This window comes from Mesoplodon bidens (genome assembly GCF_964165515.1).
Source record: "Mesoplodon bidens genome assembly, chromosome: 18".
In the NCBI taxonomy this organism is placed as follows: Eukaryota; Metazoa; Chordata; class Mammalia; order Artiodactyla; family Ziphiidae; genus Mesoplodon; species Mesoplodon bidens.
Genome location: NC_138175.1, coordinates 46,293,262 through 46,309,896, shown reverse-complemented (window position 1 = coordinate 46,309,896; position 16,635 = coordinate 46,293,262). Strand labels below are relative to the sequence as shown.

The following is a 16,635-nucleotide window of genomic DNA, read 5'->3' as shown; positions in this document are numbered from 1 at the left end:
TTTTTCCTTTAAGCTTAGTAAGTTTAAAGTAACCCTGAGGAGCTTTCTGATGTAAGTTATAACTAAACCCTTAGAACATATTCAAGTAAGTGTTCCTATACCTCCAGAAAATATGAGAGAATAAAGGAATGATTACATTTAGCTTACGATTATTAATATATTTTAGATTAGATATAATGCAAGTTTGGCAGTGTTTTAAAACCATTATATTTGTTTCTGTTCAAGGTTTGAAGTATTCAATTATACTAGATCTGTAATTTAAGTTGTTCAAAGGAAATTTGTCTTAATGTTTAAGAAAAATAATTTTCAGATTTTTATTAGATATAAGTATAAATTGACTATTAAATTATATTAGTAGTCATTGTTTTGCTCCACACACATATATACACATGTAAATCCTTCACTTTTTCATAATTCATTTGTCCTGATCTGTTTTTATAGATGCTCTCCAGACAATGCCCAAGATTATAACTGGTTCTAACTGTTCAAAGTGGCAACGTCTCCATATTAAAGTTTACCTTCGTATATACACTCAGCTAAAACAGGAATATACTGCCCCACACCCTCCTGTTCCTCATTACTCTGAATAGTAATGATTTATACTCTAAAAATTTTAGGCTCCAAATGCTTTACTTTAACCATTAGTTGAAAATGGCTCATTCTTTTTGTCTGCCAGCAATGTCTTGTCTAATATGTCTAGTTCCACAGAAGTTACCCATAAACTTCTTAAACCAAGTTTACAACCCACCCACAAAAGAAGACCTCATTTACAATTCTGTGTTATTCTATCACACGATATGTTTAAACCCACGCTGAAAGTAGAAAATCAAATAATTCCTTTAAGATGAAGAGTCATTCATTAAACTGATGGGTCCATTATTCTCTTAGCTGGCCAATCTTTCTTTAAAGGTCTATAGTGAGTCACTGCCACAAATGATTTTAATTCCCTATGAGAAAGGCTGGTAATAAGTTTTACTAAGTGAATTTTTAAAAATTCTTCCTTATTGTGAAACAGACTAATGAATACTAAATTAGTTTTTATCAACAAATAAAATGTAACGATCTCTCAGCTTTATGAAGGCTGTGTATTTAACTTTCATATACTTGTTATGAGGCTTATCCTCAGGATAAACAATTATGCCATATAAAAGATTAAGGCTTTCTCACATGTGTAGCAAACATGGGGTGTATGAGTCAGGACTCTGATTCCAAGAGGCAAAAACCCAAGTCAAATTAACATAAGCAGAAAAAAGAAAATTTATTGGATCACAAAAATGAAAAGTAAAAGATGGTGTAGACTTCAAACATGACTGGATCCAGAAGATCAAACAGCATCCTCAGATTTCTGTCTCTGACCTCAGTTTTCCTTTGTGTTAGATTTATCCTGGGAAGGTTTTCTTCATGTGGTGGCAAAAAAGCTTCTGGTGAGTTTTTAACCTTACTAAATCCTTGAAACTTGCAATTCTGGGGTGGGGGAAAAATCTTTTCTTACTACCCATAACAATAACCCCCTAGGACTCTACTGGTCTAGACAGGGCCATTTGTAAATCCCTTATCTATCATGAGGTTGAAGAAAATAATTGACCTGCCTATGACCAATCTACTGCTCTCCCTGATTAAACAATTTCATCAGAATTATATGCATTGAGGGTGAGGTAAGTCTCAAATAGGGTACAGAACAGATCCCAAAGTAACAGATGTCTACCACTCAGGCTATTTCAAATAAGGGATGCTCATGAACTGAAGGCTTCTCCATAGGTACTACATTCATAGAATTACTAACTGAAGAACTCACTGATATTTATTTAATAAGGACTGAATGGTGACTACATGTTTTCTTTCTTATACTTGTTATACATAATCAGAGAGTTTCTCTATTATGAATTTTCTGATGTCGTCGAAGAGCTGAAGCACAGCTAAAATTGTTCCCACATTCATTACAGTTATAGGGTTTTTCTCCAGCATGAATTCTCTGGTGTAGCCTAAGGGACAAGATCTGATGGAAAGCCTTCCCACATTCATTACATTCATAAGGTTTCTCTCCAGTATGAATTCTCTGATGTTGATTAAGGTATGAGCCACAACTGAAGGCCTTCCCACATTTGTTACATTCATAGGGTTTCTCTCCTGCATGACTTCTCTTATGATGAATTAGAACTAAAGCATCACTGAAGGCTTTCCCACATTTACTGCATTCAAAAGGTCTCTCTCCAGTATGAATTCTATGATGTCGATTAAGTTGTGAGTCAGTCCTAAAAAACTTCCCACACTTGATGCACTCATAGGGCTTTTCACCAGTGTGAATTCTCTGATGTTGATTAAGGTGTGAGCGATAGCCAAAGGTCTTTCCACATTCATTACATTTAAAGGGTTTCTCTCCTGTGTGAATTCTTTGATGCAGAGTAAGGGCTATGCGTCTGCTGAAGGCTTTTCCACATTGATTACATTCATAGGGTTTCTCTCCAGTGTGAATTCTCTGATGTTGATTAAGGTGTGCACTCTGTCTGAAGGCTTTGTTACATTCCTTACATTCATATGGTTTCTCTCCTGTGTGAATTCTCTGATGTTCCACAAGGAAGGCATAACGGCTAAAGGCCTTCCCACATTGACCGCATGCAAAGGGTTTCTCTCCAGTGTGGATTCTCTGATGTTGAGCAAGGTGTGCACTCTGTCTGAAAGCTTTGTTACATTCCTTACATTCATATGGTTTCTCCCCAGTATGAGCTCTCTGATGCTCACTGAGAAAGAAGTCATGGCTAAAGGCTTTTCCACAGTCATTGCATGCATATGGTTTCTCTCTACTGTGAATCCTCTGAGGTTGAGTAAAGAATGAATAACAGCTAAAGGCAGCACCACATTCAACGTATCCATGAGATAATTTTCCAAGATGAGTTTTGTGATGTTGAGTAAGTAATGAGTGGAAACTTAAGAGATCTGAAAAATCATTACTTTCATAACGTTTCTCCCCAGGAGGAATTTCTGCATCTTTACTAAGGTATGTACTCTGGTTGAATTCTTCACATTCATTACCTATCAAAGATTCCTTCTCAGCATGTAGTCTTTTATGTTCAGTTAGAACTGAATTTGGGGGGAACATTTTATCATAAATATCAAATTTATGTACTTGCTCTACTGTGGGAACTCTCTGTTGTGTTAAAAGTACTGAGTTCAAGAAAACATTTCTCTCAGAATTATTATATTCATTGTCTCTTTTCATGGCAGAGATTTCCTTAAGAGTTGTCACTTGCCTGAAATGACTCTCCTGATTTCCCTGATGCTGCTCAAATTCACCCTCATATTTCCAGGCTTCTCTGAAACTGGAGGATTCAAGGCCATAACTTGTAAGTCTTTCCATTATCATCCCCTGGGATATTTCCTCTTCATCAATGTACCATTTTGGAGATAATGCCTTGATTTCATACAAAGAGTCCCATTCTGAAAAATATCAAGAAAGCAAATGTCTCCTTTTTACCTTTCCAAGGAGAAAGAAAACTGTTATAGAAGAAATTAAAGAATTTACTTGGGGGAAAGAGGGGAGAAAGTCATGGTTCTGACTTTTTTTTATCAAGTTACATTCCTGTCAGCAACATGAAATATGTCTTCGAACTCATTCACACTGGCTAACATCATTCTAAAAATATTTGCCCTTATCTCATTATTGATTTAATTTGCAATTCTATGATTATAAAATTGAGCATTTTCATATATATTTATGTACCTTTTATATATTTTGTGGTTTCTTCTTTGGTGAATTCCTTATTCAGGTACTTGGCATATATTTTAATTATACTGGCATTTCTTTTAAGTGGTTTATAGAAGTCATTATAAATTTAAGACATTAAGGTTTTATGAGCATTTTCTCCCTCAAATCACCTGTCATCTTCATTTATAATTTTATTGTCACATGTCATCTTAATTTATAATGCTTCTGATAAAATTTTTTAAAAATTTGTATTAACTCAATTCTTTCAATTTTTCCATTATAGAGCCTGGCCTTTATGTCATTTTAAGAAAGACTTTCCAAAACCCAATATTATACAAATATTATCCTTAAATTTTAAGAAAATCTTTTTACACCACTAATTTGAAAAACTACCTTTATCTAATACTAAATTCTCATATATACATGGGTGTATTTTTGTACATTCTTCACTGTTCCACTGATCTATTTCACTGTTCTTATATCATACCAATCTCATGGATAACAGGCAAAATTCTTCAATACTAAAAATTGAATCAAGCAGTATATTAAATAAATAATATACATGATGAAGTATGCAATTCAGAAATACAAAAATTGTTCATCAATAGGAAATCCTTAACAATATTATTATATTATTCTCTATACTTTCCTATATTTTTAACCTCATCAGTAAAAAAAGAAAAAAATATTTCCAGAAATAAAAACTTGACTCTCCATCCTGATAGAGAACATATCTACCAGGAAAAAGTGACCCAAAATGGTCAAGACTAAAACATGTCCTGATAAAATGACTTTAAAATGAAAGGTGAGCCATGGCTGCTGAGCCTGCGCGTCCGGAGCCTGTGCTCCGCAACGGGAGAGGCCACAACAGTGAGAGGCCCGCGTACCACCAAAAAAAAAAAAAAAAAAAAAAAAATAGTGAGACCTAAATCTGTTTTTCTACAGTGAGAAACATGGTGTTCCAGATGTATAGAAGACCTGGATAAAATGAGAAAGCTACACATTATGCTGGTCGTTTCAGGGAGTGGGAAAGGATGGCAAGTCGTAAAATATTACGTTTTCCTTTAATCTTTTAAAATTTCACTTGTTACAAAGAACTTGAATTATAATTGTACTTTAAAAAAGTAACAATGGAAATTTAAAAGAAAAAATATATTGTGTGTTTAATTACATTTCATAGAATTATTTTATTATCCCCGAATCATAGTTCTGTTAGTACACCAGTATAGAGATTATTGCCTAATACTTAGGTGAGAACCATTTCCTTTTGTTTTTGAGAATAATTCTGTAAAATCATTTCCAGTAATGGCACTCTTCCCCAAATCAAAGGTTTAACAAGGGAGATGCAAGCAGAATAATCATGAAAACACAAAGCAATACAACAGCAACAAAAAATTTCTAACTTCCAATAACAGCTCAATTTAGAAGAGGGTTTATGTCTTCAGAACAAAAGCATTCCTCCTTGACTTTCTAACCAGTCAAAATCTGTGTATTCTACAGAAAATCTGTGATGTTATTCCCATAAAACTACCCTTTACTGCTTCTGCCTCCATTAGATTTCCTAAGCACTAGTATTTTAATGTACAGGTTTAAAACAAAATCCTAATGTGATTTATTTATAATGTGTGTGTTCTTTCTCTTATCCTAGTGTCTAAAGTCTTCTCCATGGCTGGACCCCGAATAATATACCTTTACGTGCTAAGTGACATCTGGAGAGTGGGAGAGGTTTAATAAATACCCTAACCCTAAAGTGTACCCTAACCCATACCCTAACCCGTACCCTAACCCTAACCCATACCCTAACCCTAACCTGTAGCCATACCCTAACCTGTACCCATCTAGGAGATCAGAACAAAATATAAAGGCACTTATACATAAAGGGAAAGTATCAAGCTGGCATCAGACTTCTTTGTAACAACATTCAACACCAATACTATACTATAAGCAACTTAAGGAAAGAATGGCCAATTATGAACAAGGTAGAGCATAGGGGGACATTGTTTGCATGAACTCTTTTTGAGGAAACTGCTAGAGAGCAGATTTCAGCCAATCCAGAGATGTCCAGAGAAATTTCAGCAAAATGACCTAGTGGAAACACTAAATATATATAACTACAGAATTAAGACAAAAGTAAAGGTTGGGATAAATGTGACACAAGAGCATGTAAATATAATATGCCTGGACAATGTAAAAAGCATACAAATAACAAAATTTGGGAAAAGAAGGTGGGGAGTATAATAAGGCTACTTATTGACGCATCTGTAAGAGGTAAAAAAATCAAAGGCTAGTTTTTAAAGCTGACCAATCAAGTAATAGAAGGAATAAATACTGTCTAAAGAAACAGAGGACTATAACCGTGAAGGCACTAGAACAAAAGAAGAATCTTCCTAATTATTATAAAAACTATAGTATTACACGACCAAAAAAAAAAGCCTAGGAAAACAGACAAGCTAAAGTCTTTTTTAAAAACTGTAAAAATCAGAAAATATAACACAAAACAATGTACAGAATTAAGCCCAAACATATCAAAACCATAGTTGGACTTTCACCTATTAAACTGAAATGGTATCCAGATTGGTTCACAAAGCAAAACTTAATTATATACTGCATATAAAGCTCACGTTTAAAACAAGGTGATTTTACAAAGTTGAAAATAAACAGATGATAAAGGCCCTAAAGAAAGCATAAAAAGGCAAGAAACAGATTCTCCCCGAGGGCCTTCAGAAGGAAGGCAGGCTGCCAACATCTTGATTTTAGCCCTGTAAGACCCATTTTGAACTTCTGACCTGGATCCAGGGCTATATGATAATAAATTTGTGTTGCTTTCAGCCACTAAATTTGTGGTAATTTGTTATAGCAGCCATAAGAAATTAATACAAAAAGCAGACAGGTACAACCTTTTTGGGGAGGAATTTGGCAATTCCTAAACTACATATGCACTTACTTAGCAATCCTACATCTATGAAACAACCCTGAAAATAAAGCCTCAACAACAGGAACATACATATTTACAAGGTTATTTATTGAAGCATTGTCTGTAATTGTAAACTACTGCAAACATCCTAAGTGTTCACACATTATATTCAATAAATTACCATAACATCCACAGAATGGAGTATTCTGCAGCTGTTAGAAAAATGAGGAAGCTCTCTGTGAACTCATATGGAGGGATCTCCTGTACAGCTGACCCCTGAACAATGCAGGTGCTATGGGTATAACTTTACAGTCAGCCCTCCGAATCTGCAGTTCAGCATCCATGGATTCAACCTACCTCAGATCGTGTAGTAAGTATTTATTGAAAAAATTCACATATAAGTGGACCCTTGCAGTTCAAACCATGTCATTATAGCTAAGTGAAAAGAGCAAATGCAAATCTACAGGTATATCTGCTCATTTGTGCAAAAGAAACATAAAAAGGACAAACCTGAAAATAAAGACTAGTGATCTACAAGGGGTGGGTAAGAAAGGGGCAGGAAGAAGTAGGCAACAGAAACAAGACAGTAAGGATGAGGAGGGAGCAACACTTTTCTGAGGATACATTCTTGTAAAGGTCTGATTCTTAGGAGCATAGTAATGTTTCAGATTCAAAAAAAAAAAAAAGTAAAATCAACCAGGATGTAGTAGGAATCAACAGAAACAAATGAACCTAGAAGAACTAACCTAAGTAACTCTGGAAAATAGTTTTTGACTGAATACTTAAGACTAAAAAAGTACATTTGTACCTAAATACAAATAATGTAATCTACTTAGTAAATTTATTTCCCACAGAGGAATAGGTTAGAAATTCTGAAACTACTTTGTGTGTACACTTAAATGGAGGAAATAATTAAATACTTTGCTTCTCACTGTCAGGAGAAGAATTACAAATAAGTAAAGGACAAAGGCTATGATAAACCCTGTGGAGGGTAGGACTAAAATCAAGGTATCAATATAAACCAATAGTTTAATATATTTAAAAAAATAAAGGCAGAAATAAATATAGAAGTGTGTGTCTGTCTAAAAGTGTGTGTTGGTATACATACATATATTTTCCAGCTCAATCTGCTGTGAGGGCCTAGAAGAAATCACTTCCAGTAGCAATAAGTACACCTAGTACCCAGACCTTGGTTTCTAAACATCATTTCCCAATAAAAGGAACCAGAGCTCCTTGGAGAAGTGGTTGATTCAAGGCTGGGGAAAGGAAAACAAGATGAACCTGGAACACCTGGAACCACGAAGTGGGGCATGTTAAAAGGTCACAGGAACCAACTTGGAGAAGATCTCAATGGTCAAAGCTGGAACACTTTGAGCAACAAAATAATGACACAGTAGTTTTAACTCATAGGAAAAAAAACCCATCATTCCATAAATATGAAGAAATATTTTAATATATAAACAAATGGGAGAGATGAAACAGCTCTTCCAGAAAGAACAATCCTAGTTAATATGTGTAAATAAAAGAAGGAAATAAAAATGTCAACATTAGGTCAATACCACAACAGTGGTAATTGTTGCAGACAAGATCCAACAGGGCCGTGGATGCTAAAATTAGTGGGCAAAAGTTTCAGAAGAAACTGAATAGTATCAAGTATCTTCCCCAAATATTTATTAATTATAAATAGAAAAATAGTAACTTTACAATGGAGAAACCAGGCAGATACCACCTTCACCAAGTGATGAAAATTAACATCACTGATAATAAGATATATCAATATTATCAATCCTTTGGTATGATGCACTCACTGAGAAGGATACAACATTATTTATGTGGCACTCTTTTCAAAAATGCACTACCTCAATCTAACCATGAGAAAACGTTAGATAAACCCAAATAGAATGCAAGCAAATGTAATGAGCCATTTGTCTAGAGTGAAGCATATCTGAAGACTCTGGAGAGATTTCTCCAAGAAGGTAAAATCAATAGATAGCCTAATGTGTCTGTGTCATAAGAGATTTAAACAACTGATCAGGAGTTAAGAATTGAGTTAGGAATATGTATATAGAAAACTAAGGGAAAAAAACCAGACAAAACCCCAGATAATTATTAATGCCAAGAAAAATAAAAAGTACAGAAAAAGTAATCTTGGTATATGCACAGCACAGCTACGACTAGCACTTAATAGCCATAATAATGTAAACACTGAGCAGTGGTTCAATAAAAATTAAGATATTGGTATGGGACCTAATCAAACTTACAAGCTTTTGCACAGCAAAGGAAACCATAAAAAAAACCCAAAAGACAACCTATGGAATGGGAGAAAATGTTTGCAAATGATGCGACAAGGGCTTAATCTCCAAAATATACAAACAGCTCATGCAACTCAACAACAAAAAAACAAACAACTCAATCGAAAAATGGGCAGAAGACCTTAATAGACATTTCTCCAAAGAAGACATACAGATGGCAAGCAGGCCCATGAAAAGATGTTCAACATCACTAATTATTAGAGAAATGCAAATCAAAACTACAATGAGGTACCACCTCACAACGGTCAGAATGGCCATCATTAAAAAGTCTACAAATAACAAATGCTGGAGAAGGTGTGGAGAAAAGGGAACCCTCCTACACTGCTGGTGGGAATGTAAGTTGGTGCAGCCACTATGGAAAACAGTATGGAGGTTCCTCAGAAAACTAAAAATAGAATTACCATATGATCCAGCAATCCCATTCCTGGGCATATACCTGGACAAAACTATAATTCAAAAAGATAAATGCACCCTTATATTCATAGCAGCACTATTCACAATAGCCAAGACATGGAAACAACCTAAATGTCCATCTACAGATGAAAGGATAAAGAAGATGTGGTACACACACACACACACACACACATACTCACACAATGGAATACTACGCAGCCATAAAAATGAATGAAATAATGCTATTTGCAGCAACATGGATGCAACTAAGAGATTACCATAATAAGTCATAAAGAGAAAGACGAATACCATATCACTTATATGTGGAATCTAAAATATGGCACAAATGAACCTATCTACAAAACAGAAACAGACTCAGACATAGAGAACAGACTTGTGGTTGCCAAGAGGGAGGGGGTGGGGGAGGGAAGAACTGGGAGTGTGGGATTAGCAGATGTAAACTATTATATACAGGATGGATAAACAACAAGGTCCTACTTATAGCACAGGGAACTATATTCAATATCCTGTGATAAACCATAATGGAAAAGAATATTTAAAAAAAAGAATGTCCATATGTGTATAACTGAGTCACTTTGCTGTACAGCAGAGATTGGCACAACGTGGTAATCAACTACACTTCAATTAAAAAATAAATAAAAGTTAAAAAATTATGATATCAGTGAGATAGGAAGACAGAAATTGTGTGTGTGCGCATGCATGCTCACACACATGTTGGATTCAGGATAAGAAAGTACTAAATTCTTATTTTCTTAGTGAAGATATTGGATGAGGTCTAAACCTGAAAAAAACAATCAAGAAATAGCAACATAAACATATTTATTGGAGACATGAAGGAAACACCAAAAGAAGCTGCAAAAGTAAAGAAAGTGGATCCCTCTAGGGAGAGGGAAACTGGGAAGCAGGGCAAGAGACCTCCTTTTTTAAAGGAATAAGCCTTATAAAACAACTTGTCTCTTCAACCAATGTGCATGCATAACTTTGATAATAACTTTGATAAAAATAAAAACTCTAAAAAGAAGTCTAGAAACGTATATAACTCTGTCCATAAAGGGGAAAGAAGAACTTAAAAGGAACAAGATTCAGGGTATAGGTAGAAATATTCTTGAGAATATAACTTGATAGAAATAGAGAGGAAATGACCCCCTGAGGCCCAGGACAGCCTCCTCAAATGCAGGGCAGTCTTCTTATGACCACTTGGGCTGTCACCTTACAACAGCCCTCCCTGTTCCCCGTCACTCACCTGCATATTGACCATCTGACATCTCTCTCTCCACCATGCAAGGATCCTTCCCTTGCTCCAATAAGGAGATCATGTTGGGCTTAGAAATGGAAAGTCCTGTTTACAGGAGAAGAAAAATGAGAGCCAGCAAGACAGACAGATAGATAAACAAATCAACTTGCTATTGCTCTTCCAGACTCAGACTCAATCTCTTGGTCATTAGGCAAGAAAGGACATTAGAGGAAGGGCCAGAGAACGGAATGATGCTTGAATGGAGAATGAGAAAGACAAAGCTTCTTTCATAGCAGCCGTTCTCAAAGTACTAGAGCAGAAGAACCATCACCTAGGAACTTATTAGAAATGCAAATTCTCAGGCTGCCCCAACCAGACCTACTGAATCAGAAGCCACAGTGGTTCTCAAATTTTAATGGGCATCAGAACCACTTGGAGGGCTCATTAAAACCCAGATTATTAGGCCTATTCCCAGATTCTGTAGGTCTATAGTGGGACCCCATAATTTGCAATTAAAAAAAGTCCCACGCCATACTAATGCTGCCATCCCAAACCATCATTCTAGAGCAAAGGGAACTATACTCATTTATAACTCTATGAAACTACTTTGAATAATTTCCTGGGAATACGAAGTAGAAATCCAGCTAAGCATTTAAGATGACCTAGATATTCCCAATGGAGGAAGCAAACCTCATAGGGAAGATTTGAATTATGGGGGATACATATCCTTACCAAGCCATACCAAGTTCCTGTAGTTCTCCAACATGACATCTCTGTACAAATCCTTCTGAGATGAGTCCAGCCATTCCCACTCCTCTTGGGAAAAATTTAGAGCCACATCCCTGAAGGTCACCAAACCCTGAAATTTTTTAAAAGATGCTGTTTGCCAAGTACTCCCATACGGTCCTAGCATCTTCCTCAGTCTCTCTCAGAAGAATTTAACTCAGTTGATCATCTCCTTTTTTTTTTACAACTTTATTGGAGTATAATTGCTTCACAATGGTGTATTAGCTTCTGCTCTACAACAAAGCGAATCAGTTATACATATACATCTGTTCCCATATCCCTTCCCTCGATCATCTCCTTGAAATGCTTTCTACTATTGACTCACGGGACCCACACTCTCCTGGTTTTCCTTCTACCTCAGTCCTTCTTAGTCTCTTTTGCTGGTTCCTCCTCTTCTTGTCAGCCTCTTATATTGAATGCCTTAAGCTCAGTCCTTGGACCTCTTTCCTATCTACATTCGCCACAACCCTACCCTCAAGATAATCTCATCCTGTCCCATGGCTTTAAATACACTAAGGACTCTCAAGTTCACATCTCCAGGCCTGAATTCTAGATATATAATCCATACTTTACTTGGATATCCAACAGGTCTCTCGAATTTAATATATCTAGAACTCAATTCTTGATTCTTATCTCATCCCACCCTGTCTTCCCATCTCAGTAAATGGCATGACCATTTACACAATTGCCCAGGTCAAAAATCTTTGTAGTCATTCATGATTTCTTTCTTCCTCTCATACTCCACAACCAATCCCTGATCAAATCCCATATTTTCTATCTCCAATGTACACCCAGAATCTCACCAGCTCCAATGCCACCACCATGGTCCCGGCAGCTATCACCTCCCACCTGGATTACTGCAGCAGTCTCCTGACTGGCCTCCCTGCTTCCACTTGTTACTTCTCTGTTATTTATTTTCCTTTTAAAACATACATCAAATCACATCACAAACACCCCAATGGTTCTCCTTCACCTTTAGAACAAAAATCAAAGTTCTGGTCATGACTTTTAAGGGGCTGCATAATTTGGTCCCCAGCTACTGCTCTAATCTCACAGTGCACAGTTCCGTCTGAGGATACTGGCTTATTGCTATCCCTGGAACACATCAAACATGCTCCCAACACAGTAACTTTGCACTTGCTATTCCTTCTACTTTTTTAAAGCTCTTCCCCAGATCTCCACAAAACTTACCCCCTACTTTCACTCAGGTTTTTCTTGCTCAACTGTCACTTTCTCAGAAAAGCTGTCCCTGACCTCCCTATTTGATAATCACACTCCATCCTTTATTTCACTTGCATTCCAACACAACAAATCGTGATCCATCTAAAGAGGGAAAGTTCCATTCCATCATAGATTTAAGCACAACACTGAGTAAAAAAAGCAACTAAATGTTCTCTAGAAGGATTATATGAACAAATAGTGGAGAGAGAGAAGTGAAGAGAGTGCTCACTGGGCTACTTGTGACTCTCTCTGAGGTCCCAAAGTCCTGAAAAATGATGTGGAATTTCTGGAAACAAAGCGAAAACATCAACTTACCTGGGACATGGCTTTACATAGTCCAACAGCCATTCTTCCTTCCTTCTTCAATTTTCTCTTTTGGAGAACAAAGTCCTGAGAAGGGAGAGTTAAACAAGAAAAAAAAAAATGGCAGAGCAGCCCTACGTTGCTGCTCTGAGACTCACAGAGTTTTTTGCCCCTTTATGGTCCCTAGTTTCTTTACATGGACCAGCCCTACTCTGTTCCAAGATCTGAGAAAAAAGGCTAAAGCTGAACTTAACCCCTGAAGTCCTGACTGATATTAAGGACACACAGCCTGAACTCAACAAAATCTAAAGTCCATCCTATCGCCAATAAGACAATTTATGATCTAGCCCTGGCTGCCCCTTAGACCTCATTTCCCACTCTTCTCTCCCTTATTCACCCTACTCCAGGCATACAGCTTTCCTCATAGTTCCTCAAACACTGTCCACACTCCTTTTTCAAGGCTGTGGCATTGGCTTTTCCTTCTGCCTGGACAAGGCACATTTCCTCTCTTCATTCTTATCTGTGCTCAACTGTTAACAACATTGGAAGGACCTCTCTATTCTACCTAAAGGGAATCCCCCTCCCAGTTATTATTTTTCCTTATCTTGATTTATTTTTCTTCTTAGCATTTAACATCATTAGACATGTTACTTTTTTTTCTGCTAACTGTTGTCTTCCCAAACAATAGTATAAGATTTAAGACAGCCAGGATTTGTTGGGTTCACTGGTATATCTCTAGTGCTAGAATAATGCCAGAACTACTGTAAGTGCTAAAAACATATTTGATAAACAAATAAATAAATCTTACTGTGGCTCCTGTAATATAAATAGCAATGTTACACATGTTGTGTATGTCATTATCTTATTTAATCTTCACAAAACTGCAAAGGTAGGTATTATTATCCTCATTTTACCACCAAGTGAAATTGAGGTTCAAAAAGCTTAAACAGCTAACTCAAAGTCATAAGAGTCAAACTGCAGTGTGGCTCAAAAACTGGTCCTCTTTCAAGAGACCACAATGTTTGTATGGGAAATATTCAACATAACCTGAGAAATCAATGCTATATGTTTTTTAGAGAAGCATATTCGGAGGCGGCAGGTGTTACCTCTATTACTCCACAGAAATTCAGCCTGAGGCAAACATTGACAAATTTCAATACCAAACCAACAAGAAACTGCACAGCCTGAAACAAGTTCCTTGTCTTCTCAGAGCCAACATTTCTTCACTCTGAAAACAAAGATAGTTGTGTTTGACTTAGAATTTAAGATATACAACCCCCTAATTCTGGGCTACTCTGCACTAACCAGCTCAATCTGTAAGAAAATTATTTCCTTACTGTAATGCAGCTTGAATTTGTCCATAAAAGCCTTTGCAACCCAAGAGGAGAATCAGTGAAGTCTTCTCAGCACCTGGGAGGTCTAAGTAGCACCTGCATAAAAGAAATAGCTTTTAAATTGCTGTTTCAAATCGCTGTGTATCATTTGAATAATACTTTTCAAGTCTGAGATGAACCATCAGTCTCTGAAAGGTGTTGGGAAAGACTTGTGCTTTATATAGACCCCCAGACACACACTGACTCTCCACTCCTTTCCTCATTGGCTACGTGACCTTGGGCAAATCAACCCAACTGTCAGAACCTTGCCTCACTGTCAAGATTGCTTGAGCCAACTCCTGGCATAGAGAAGTGCCACCCTTATTGCCACTTAGATTTTACACACACAGTTGAAAAGGAAATGAGAGCATTTTTCTTTATTACGTGAAGTCAGAACCAAACACTTAGTTCACTTGGTATGTAAGAAAAAGAGCCATGGATCAGCCTCTCTCAGCACCAAACATGGAAGAGTTTTGACAAGCACAAACCTAAAATCTCAAACTCCATGGCCTAAGGAGAGGAAGACTGGGCTTTCAGGTTGGGCTTTCCTCCCCCAAAGGCAGCCAATATGAGGATGGTTTCACTACAGTGTCTTTAGATTGGGTTCTGTTACTCACAAGGGGACCAACAAAGAGACCCAGGTTAAGTTCCATGTCCAGAAGGGTCCTGGTCCAAGATCACAGACAATCCTCTCCAACAACCTCAGAACTCAGGACCCCCATTTTTCACCCTCACAGCGTGGGAAAGATCAAGAGAGTTTAGCAATTAAAAGCAAGGCCTCTGGAGCCAAATTGCCTGGGCTTAAGTCCTGATTCTGTCATTTAGTAACAGTGTGAATGTGGGTGAGTAATTTTAATCTTTCTGTGTCTCACAATCACACACTAGGTCTGACATACACATACAAATTCTCACCCAATCACACACATATATATGGTCACATAATTGCGACTGTAATGTCACATACATACACAGTGGTATTAACACAAAGATAGAGATGATGATACAGTTACTCCAACAGAGAGACAGTCACACACAATCTCATGCATAGTGACATACCACACAAAGTCACACATCCTGCCACAATTACTCACACAAAATTATACCTGCAGAGATAAATGGTCATGGGCACGTAATCACACCTTCTGTCACACACATTCAAACGCAGTTATATCCACAGGGACAAGGGGTCAAACACAGTCACACACACACACACAATGTCACACCCGCACAGCGACACACACACAATGTCACACCCGCAATCTCTCACAAACCGATACACAATAACACAGTTACACCTGCGGAGACAGTCACGCACAAACACACACAGACTCGGAGTTTTATACCGGAGACAGACGGTCACAGTTGCGCACAATCACGTACACGGTGACACAGAAGATCACACCCTGTCACACCCGCAGCCTGTCACACAGTCTCCTCGGCGGCGCCCTCCTGGTCCCATCCCGTTCCCTGCCGGTCCACCCCAAGCCCGGCCCTGCCCTCTGGCTCTCGCGCGTATCCAGGCCCTACTCACCTCCCAGCGCCGCTGGCTCTGGAAACACGCCCAATGACCCGAGACCGGCGACGTCGCCTCCCAGAATCCCCTGCGGGGTGGAGCGGGGCGGGGACTGAGGCGCGCGGGACCCTGAGCTCCGCTGCGTAAAGTCCAGCTGCAGGAACCTGGACTAGCGACTCAGCTTTTCCTTCCGACCCCGCGGACCACGAGCCCCAGAACGCTTTGCGCCTCGGCCTCTTTGCGGAAAGAACAACATTTCCCAGAGGGCCCCGAGGCACGCCTCGACATCGCGCCTGCGCTACAGGTGACCGCGGCCGCAGGTGCGGTTACCCGGAACGCTGTGTGCGACCCTGGGCGATCTTGGGCACTCAAATGACTCTGGGCTACTGTGTGTGAGGGAATGGTGAAGCTGTGCACGTCCGTGACTGTTATTGAATGCTCAGGTGGGGCGGTTTGTGTGTGTGACTGTCGCTGCACACTTTTGTGCTTGCTTACCACGGGGCGACGGGTTCTGTCGGTGTAGTGAGCTTCTGTATTTTCAGTCACGCCCCGTGAGTGTGGGTCGTTGTGTGACAGATTGTGGGTCTGTCACGCCAAGAATGGGAGAGTGATTGTGGTTGTGTGAGGAACTGTGGCTGACTTTGGGCATGACGTTTCTGTAACTGTGTTCTTATCCCAGAGATCGCAGGAGTTTACCCATAATGGGCGGTGTTTCTGGGCTTGTCTTTAGGGTTGAGTACGTGGGAGAAGAGTGTTTGTGTGCCTGTCTCCAGGTCTAACTGTTCTCCCACCCCCACCCAACCCCTCACCTCCGACCATGGGTGGGGTCAGTGTTACCCTCACTTTTATTATCCCTTCTCTG

General features: G+C 38.4%; 1 protein-coding gene across 2 annotated transcripts; it reads right to left on the bottom strand.

Annotated features, from left to right (window-relative positions):
- Positions 1-1,233: 1,233 nt before the first annotated feature.
- Positions 1,234-15,847, bottom strand: ZNF527 (zinc finger protein 527). 2 transcript variants are annotated; one of them, XM_081216711.1, is made up of 7 exons: positions 15,792-15,847; positions 14,225-14,317; positions 13,994-14,115; positions 12,900-12,974; positions 11,310-11,436; positions 10,587-10,682; positions 1,234-3,435 (listed from the first exon to the last, which is right to left on the bottom strand). In XM_081216711.1, exons 4-7 carry the CDS (start codon positions 12,930-12,932, stop codon positions 1,862-1,864), a joined length of 1,830 nt encoding a protein of 609 aa, XP_081072837.1. In that variant the 5' UTR covers positions 12,933-12,974; positions 13,994-14,115; positions 14,225-14,317; positions 15,792-15,847; the 3' UTR covers positions 1,234-1,861. The 2 variants fall into 2 exon arrangements, with proteins under 2 accessions (XP_081072837.1, XP_081072838.1); XM_081216712.1 differs by lacking the exons at positions 13,994-14,115; positions 14,225-14,317; positions 15,792-15,847 and having other exon boundaries at positions 11,320-11,436; positions 12,900-12,976.
- Positions 15,848-16,635: the final 788 nt, after the last annotated feature.

Excerpts from the sequence above, each read along its gene's own strand:
- ZNF527 (XM_081216711.1), bottom strand. The coding sequence starts at position 12,932 with ATGGCTGTTGGACTATGTAAAGCCATGTCCCAG. Across the intron at positions 10,683-11,309 it reads CAGGAACTTGGTATGGCTTG|GACTTTCCATTTCTAAGCCC; the intron begins GTAAGGATATGT and ends TCCTGTAAACAG. Across the intron at positions 3,436-10,586 it reads GTCAGATGGTCAATATGCAG|AATGGGACTCTTTGTATGAA; the intron begins GTGAGTGACGGG and ends GATATTTTTCAG.